The 8,273-nt window shown below is 30.4% G+C and overlaps 1 protein-coding gene across 5 annotated transcripts; it reads left to right on the top strand.

Annotated features, from left to right (window-relative positions):
- The first annotated feature begins 2,127 nt into the window (after positions 1–2,127).
- Positions 2,128–7,749, top strand: LOC112289554 (uncharacterized). 5 transcript variants are annotated; one of them, XM_090254526.1, is made up of 7 exons: positions 2,128–2,498; positions 2,649–2,702; positions 4,108–4,181; positions 5,074–5,191; positions 5,323–5,381; positions 5,803–5,885; positions 6,516–7,749. In XM_090254526.1, exons 1-6 carry the CDS (start codon positions 2,370–2,372, stop codon positions 5,873–5,875), a joined length of 507 nt encoding a protein of 168 aa, XP_090110652.1. In that variant the 5' UTR covers positions 2,128–2,369; the 3' UTR covers positions 5,876–5,885; positions 6,516–7,749. The 5 variants fall into 5 exon arrangements, 3 of the variants coding, with proteins under 3 accessions (XP_090110652.1, XP_090110651.1, XP_090110653.1); XM_090254525.1 differs by lacking the exon at positions 6,516–7,749 and having other exon boundaries at positions 5,803–6,238; XM_090254527.1 differs by lacking the exon at positions 6,516–7,749 and having other exon boundaries at positions 2,129–2,498; positions 5,091–5,191; positions 5,312–5,381; positions 5,803–6,238.
- Positions 7,750–8,273: the final 524 nt, after the last annotated feature.

Genomic DNA, 8,273 nt, shown 5'->3' with positions numbered 1-8,273 from the left:
ATAATTTGCTGCATCTTGGACGTCTTCAATATATGAAGATGACTTCTTGTAGGACTCATTCCTAAAAGGAAGGAGGGAGGGGAGTAATGTCACAGACATATACAATTATCCCAATAGTTACTTATATAATTAGGTAGAAATTAGTAAATATAATTTAATTTCATAAAATCTTCTAGACAAGCTTTCTAGAAGCTTTATAAATAAGGTTTGACTTTAGATGTATTCGTAGGATAGAAACTTGGCCAACAAGTTAATCATGTGTTAGTAGCTTGTAGAACAAGTTAACTCTGTATAGTAGCTTGTAGAACAAAGTAACTATGTGGTACATATAAAAATAACTTGCTTTGTAAGTTAATACATGTGGCTAGCAAAGTCAACACATTTTAGACATCTTATAGGACATTGCCACGTAGCTCCTAGTTAAGAGTATATATAGAGGCAAGAGTGAACTACTATGTTGAAAATTTAGTATATAGAATTATATAAGCCAAAAATAAATTTGAATTAATTCAATAAGTATTCAAGATTTAAAATGTGTAAAATTAGTTGTGTCCTTCATTTTTTTTTTAAATCTTAAAAAAATCCTTGGATGTAAGTATAAGCCATTATAAATTTTTTGGTGAATGGATTTAAGATAGCCAATATATAACATTCAGTTTTTACATGTTTAAGTATACAAAATTTAAAAAATTTGGTAGAATATTTGTGAGAAGGTCAAAAAGATGATACATTCTCTATGAGCATATTTAACAAGTTATAATAAATAACAAGACAATGTCTTTTAATATCTTATTTCAACTTACCAAAGATGTACAATGTAATGCACACTACTAAAAGCATAATTCTAATATACAACTTCTCAACTCCAAGTATAAAAAATGATACTACTTTGAAGATTGCTTCAATAACAAGGATTATAAACAACCATAATAAAATTCTAATAGTAAGTACTAATAGGATCTATATGGCATGTACATGGATTTAGAATACACTAAAGAACATTTTTAATGTAGTACTTCCTTGCATGTTCAAGAATTATGAGCTTGGTCTAATAAACATATCATTCAATTTTGATTTATTATTGTTTGACCAATGTTTGAAGAATTTTATAAATTACAAATCTGTAGATTGATTTTTATTATTGGAAGGAAACTTCATTAATTAAAGCCTTTTGATTTACTTCAACTAAAGTTTATGAATATTGAGGAAGTTCACAATCAACCTTACTCATCTACATTGAACAACTTAATTTCTTACCTTTGAAAGATTTGAGATGTAACAAATTTTTAAAACATTTTTACAATACAATACAAAGATGCTTTTTAAGTGATCCAAATTACCAGCCCACTCAAATTTAAAGATTAAAAATTAATTAAAGGCTATGTTTGAGAATTTTAGAAAATATTTATGAAAGTTGGAAGTTATACAATGTTTGTAGAATATATGGAAATAATATCTTGCGCTTTCTTAAGCTACTTTAAAATATGTAGAATAATAGTGAGAGGACAATATAGTAGCTCATGATGATGCTTTTGAATATTAAAGTAAAAATCTAATCAAAATATAACTAGCTAGGATTGATGCAAAATTCTATAAGACAAGTTGGGTACAATACAAAAAAATAAAGAAGCCTTTGATTGGTTGTGATGAAGGAAACTTCATAATGAACAAGAACTTAAAGAACTCATATGAACTTAAGAAATTCAAAGAAATTCATAGAAACTAAGAGAAACATACAGAGTATAGGAATGTTTTTTTTATATCCAACAGCATGGATTTTCATAGTACAATTTTTTAAATATGATCAAGATCATATATCTTAAAAATAATGAAGACAAAAACACCATCATAAATATAGTTTATCTCAAAGTTCTTTCAACTTAGCTATTTAAGTTATTGAAGTAAATAAAAATTACATTTGCCAATTATAATAAAAAAACATAAATGATTCAATTGTTATGCATATACTCTCTTTTCTTTTTTTTTTTCTTTCTTGGTCAACATTTCTTTAGGAGTTGTTAATTTTTAACTTAGAAACAACAAATTAAAATTTTACAATTTGTTTGTGCCCGGCAGCACAAGTTTCCATTAGTGTGTGTATGTGTATATATATAGGTCGGGTGGGGTTCCATTCAAGGGAATAATGAATGAATGAGAAGGGTGGTGACCGTGGCGGTGAGTCTCCTGCTTCTTCTTCTGCTCCTCCACCGTCGTCGTCGTCGTCTTTTGTGTTCTCATCATAGGGATGCTTCTGCTTCTCCCCCCCCCCCCCCCCCCTTTGTCATCCGCTTTGTCTTCTTCCTGTTTTGCTATTGGAGCAGTAGTAGTATTAATAGTAATCGTGCTTGTAGTTATAGAATTGGAGAGGGATGGAGACCGCAAGGATGCTGGCAGTGTCGTCCATGGGAGGGATTGGCTTCACAAGCGCAGAGGAAGGGGCAGGTGGAGATGGACTCGGGGACTCCTCCAACAATTGCCTCCAACTCTCCCGAACTAACGTGATCCTCTCACCACCATGCTCTCGCGCTCTCTCTTCCTCCCTCTCTCTTTCTCTTACGTTCAAAATAAACCCTAATCCATTGCTCTTTCCTCCTCCTCTACCCGGCTCTTCTCACTCGTGGTTGCTGGTGGTGATGCGGTTCATGCAGAAACTGATTGCATTTTCTGGATTTCTGGGCTTCGGAATGCTGTTGCAAATGATGGTACGTGCCCCGGATTCAAACACACCACACCACAACCTCGTCTTTCTCTTAGCACGGAATATTAACAACGACAATAGCAAGAGTAGGAAGGGAATAGAAATGTCGAACAATCCTTGTGAACAATCCTTCGTCCAATGAGTTGAGTTTCGTTGCGTTGCGTTGCGTGACCTTTTCTAACCGTCATGGGTTGCATGCAAGCATGGGGTGGGTGGCCCTGCTCCTCTCCTCTCCTGCCAGTTCTGTCTTTCTACCAACAATACCCAATCTCATTGCTGCAGTGTGTGCACACACATACGTATATATATATATATATATATTTGTATATTCACACGGAAACATATTCTTGATGAATTCTAATTTTATTACATTTAAATAATAAAAAAATCGTATAAATTCTCAACTTCCCATTTCGGATCCTCTCAAATAAACATGCATGACTGTTTCCCAAAATTGAAAACAATGTACTCAATTGAGAAAAATTACAGTACAGGCAATAACGTATGTTGCTTTTCACAAAATCATGTGACACAGCTATGAAAAGCATGAGATTATAGATCATAATAATTATCACAATACCCAGCTTTCTTCACAAAAACAAAACCAAAAATTAACTTTAATAATATTACATGTAACTTTAAAATAGTTTTTTACTTTTTATTTTTGAAAACATTTTGCATTAAAATCTGGAGGAAAATATTGATATGATAACTATTAATTTATAAAGATAAAAAGTATATAAAATGGAAATTACACCTGTATGTATGTGTGCATGTATATGTACACACTATAAAAGTCAACGTTGTGGAAATAATGCATTAATGAGATGCGTTTATTCAGTCATTTTCATAATTGTGATTTCTTATCTTGAAAAAACCACATTACTACAGTAGCTTATATAGTAATTAATAAGCAAGGTATTACTCAGATGTTTTGCAAATTTCCGGTATTAAGAGTTATTTGTGTATTTACGAAATAGGATAGAAGAATAAATACATAATGAAAGAATTGACAGTGTTGGTATTTGATATTATATTATAAAAATACTAATATTTGATATCAAAATATCACTTATTACTAATCTTATTTCATAATTTTTTTGTGATGTTCTTATTTAAATTTCTCGAAAATAAACTTGATAAAATGGATTTTTAGGATCAGTAGTTGCAAATGTCAAGTATGGTGTATACAAATTCTTATGTTCATCACTGTATCAAATAATGTTCTGAGCTTTGTAACTTATAAGTATTATTGAAGATGATTTAAACAGTATGATTAAAATCACATGAGGAGTTCTTGTGATTTGTGTTATGATAAAAGTAGCAATAAAATACTTCCAAATAAAACAAAAAAACGAAAAAAACTGATGTATTAATGTCCAAACTTTTTCATTTTTCCATGTATGCAGTCAATGACAATGTTTCTGTTTCCGAAAAAGTTTGCAGTTATGTATACTATGGGAAATTTATTCACAATATCAAGGTAATACTTCTATTGCTTTAGTGCATTTGATTTGAATAATTTCATACTTGAATTGCACTGTTTTTTTTCATAACATATTTATTTAAAAAGGAACTTGAATTGAAGATAAAAAACATTCAAAAGATTTACAATGTTTGATCTGGTACTTATTAAAATTCTGGCTGCAGATTTCTTGGTCTTTTAGAATTATATTTTGTTAACATACAAAAACCATCCTGGGATTATTCTAAGCATATGTTCCCCATTATTAACATCTTAACATGATTCTGAATGTTTAGCATTTTTAGTGTAGTGGTATGTAGCATTTTACTGTTTCAAATAAAGAAAACAGTAAAACTAAGAATATTAATTCTGAAATGCATCATGATTGTGCACGATTCAATGTTACTACTTTTACAAAGTCATGCATCTATAATTGAAATGATTTTCTTGGCAAGAATATAAATCACTTTTTTCAAGTAGTGCATAAAGTTTTGTCAATAAATAATTTATTCAGAAAACAAGCAGACTACCATATGAGATCTTGACCATGTTAACCTGGCCTAAAATATTTTTAATGGATCCAAATATCAGTTACACATCATTTTGTATGATTGGTAGGTTAAGTAATATCAAAGCTCTAAAAAAAAATAATAAAAAAAAAAAACAGAAGCAAAAAAATGTGGTAAAAAATCATCGATAAAATTTCTTGAATATTTTATAGATATTATTTTATTTCATTTATAAAGTTCATTAAATTACCTGTATATTTCAATATGGAATTCAAGCCTTGTCAATGATATGAACAGGATTGTTATTAACAATTGTTGTCATGTACTACTCAAACAAAAAAAGCATTCTTACATTGGGGTTATGTAAAGTGAATAGTTTATATGACTTGTGATTGGAATAGTACTATGTTTCTGATAGGGCCTTTCAAACAAATGAAAGCAATGTGTGCACCGACAAGGTGGTTGGCATGTCTCATGTACTTCCTCAGCGTTGCTCTTGTTTTCTTTGCTGCTCTCAAAGTAAGTCATTTGTTCTTGTTCTATTCTACTCTGTGTACATGAATTTCACCAACAGCATATAATTAATTCAATTCTTGAAAGCTGATGAACTTTTCTCATTGTGGTTTTCATTTGGTGAAGAAATGATGCAGTTAAATGACTACTTCTTGACAATCTTGAGCATCATAGTTGAATTGTGCACATTTACCTGGTAAAAATATCCATCCTCTTAATACAATATTTTCCTGATTTCGTTTTCTAATTTCTAACTATATTGAATATTGATTTTAATTAATTCACCTGTTATCTGTTGTAGACTAATGAAAATTCTTATATATATATATATATATATATATATATACATACATATATACATAGATACAAAATATATACTAGCAAAAATTTGTGTAAAAATATACTACTATGCAGCAGGTTGATTTTTTGATATGAACATTAATATGAACATTGCATGAGTGTCTGTTTTCAAGAATGTGATGCAGAAATATATAGTTAATAATTTTCTACTTCCTTTACCTTCAATATAAAGAGGTATATATATATATATATATATATGTATATGTGTGTGTGTGTGTGTGTTCAAACATATTTGAATGACATGTCAATAAATACAGGTATGCATTAAGTTATATTCCATTTGCACGACAAATGGTAAAATCATGCTTTCAATCCTGCTGGGGTGTTTGAAGATTTAAATGTAAGCATTAATATGCCGTATATAAATTTAATTAGATAGATTTTATCAGTTATGTATTTTTTTATCACTTTTCAGAAGATGTTGACAAAACTTATTGGTATCTTGTCATAAGTATGTACAGATCATATTTTTTCTTTACATTGCCAAATCAACCTTATTTTTTCCATTCAATTAATTATTTATCATAATATATTCATGAGAAACATCTGACAAATTACCTTCCACATTTTAGAACTTTACTCATAGAGAAGATATCAAAAAAATGTATGGAAATCAGCATATTATGTCAGAAGTATTATATGGTTTTCAGATTTTGTTTCTGGAAGTTTTGAATATGAGAATAAGTTTTAACATGTGTTAAGTTACTTTTATTTAAAATTTAAAATTAATTGTAATATGATTTTATCATTTTATATTCCAAAGATGATTATATGACCATAAAAAAAAAAAAAAAAAAAAAAATCTTTTTGAGACCAATGTGTATATATATACTTAACATGATTACTAATTTATGTCTATTTATTAATAAATTGATGGTGTTTGTTGACATCATGATTGCTTGTAATGTTTACATTCTCATTCTTCTTCTTCTTCTTCTTCTGCTTATTCAATTTTGTTCAAACCCACCAGCAATTAGCAGCTCCCCATTTGCTTGAACCCTCTTCTTGACTTGCTCATCAATTCAAGGCCTTGTGGAAAGGAATTGAAGGGGTCTCAAACTCAATTTTGGACAACAAGTGCACAAGAGTACAAACTATGGTAGTTTTTTCTGTTCTTTAATTGCCTACGATTATCACACTTTCAGTCTTGAGATCAATCACATTTAATATCAAGCATATCTTCATCTCTTCTTTATCCATAATAGCTATGAAAGGGAGATTAGGAGGGATATTTCTTTTGGACATTATCATATTACATGCTATCTTGCTTGAAAATACACAGGGCATCTAGCTATGGAAGATAAAACAATGTTTTGCAAGTATCCAAGTAGTCTAGTGGATTTCAACCATCTAAATACAAACTATTTTGGATTTCAATGTAAAAGCTTAATTCCAATACAAAGTGCTTAGAAACACTATTTTTTATAACTTCAAGATATTATAAGCATAAATTCTTTTATTATTTGTTAGTTTTTTTTTTTTAATTTTTAATTTTTTAATTTTTAAACTCTAACCCTAGACAGAAAGCTTTGGCAAGCTATAATTCTCAATCTGACTATCTGATTGTTGTATAACTTCTATCACTTATGTCTTTGCAAGTCTTCTAAATGCTCAAGAAGTTTCAATCCAATCCAACTTATAGATTGTAAGAAAACACCATAAATCCACACTGTTGTTCCTTGACCATCATTTAGAAAGTTGATGATGAACTTTGAATTACAATTTCTCCTTCTCCAACCATTAATTCTTATTCAAACTTTGTATACAGCTTTGCCTTTAAGTTCCTAACTTATTACGTAAAAATTCATCTTATTTCAACTAGTAGATCTCCAAATATCGCAGAAACCCTAAACAATCTCAATCCGCCAACTTTTGATACCTCTTTACACTAATGATCAAATATCCTCTATCCATACCGTGAGATTAATACAAGTTTTATATGCGCTTGGCATACACAACCATGTGGACACCTCTAAAATTTCAATTGGAGATGTTTCTTCAATTTTACAAATCAGTCAAGAGTACTAGTCCTAATTTTATTGAAAAAAATCCAAATCACCAATACAAACACTGACTTTGAACAACGATTACAAAGTCCTGCCAAACTCTATGAAAATCAAGTCTTACATCTTTCGAAGAAGCTCTCTGACTCCAAAAAATCTTAATCTCCCCATGTCATTTTTTTTTTTTTTTTTTTTTTTTTTTTACTCCATGAGGTCTCTTATTCTTCTGCCCTAGATTTGGAATTAAAACAGCAAACCATGCTTCTATGGAATTTCCGCCTCTAAGAAGATCTTTCCATAGAAAAGACGTTTCTCTGAAATGGCATAGAGAACAAAACACCTTGAAATGGAACTGAAGCCTCCGTAATCAGGACCTCATTGGATTGTCCAATCAAATCAGGTCTCATACTAGGTAAGAGGCCCGTAACAAGACGTGGATTGGATGTCCCTATAATTGGGTCAAATTGGTCCTTTGTATTAAACTCATCCAAATATTGAATTGGTCCTTTCTCCTTTTTTTGACTCCTAGTAAGAATGGCTTGGACACATTCTATCCGATTTATCGGAGAATCTTGAGGTCCTCGATTTGTCTCCTCAATTTTTTTCTTAGCTTTGGATCTGCTGATCCCGATTATTGAAAATTGAACAAAGCAGTACATTGCTGATAAGTATTCCTCGACTGCTTGCAATTCCCACACACTGGCATCTAATCATCACTAGCTCTG

The sequence above is a fragment of the Physcomitrium patens genome, chromosome 12, assembly GCF_059467195.1.
Source record: "Physcomitrium patens ecotype Gransden chromosome 12, ASM5946719v1, whole genome shotgun sequence".
NCBI classification, from domain to species: domain Eukaryota; kingdom Viridiplantae; phylum Streptophyta; class Bryopsida; order Funariales; family Funariaceae; genus Physcomitrium; species Physcomitrium patens.
The sequence above is the reverse complement of the archived record's forward strand: the minus strand, read 5'-3'. Positions and strand labels throughout refer to the sequence as shown.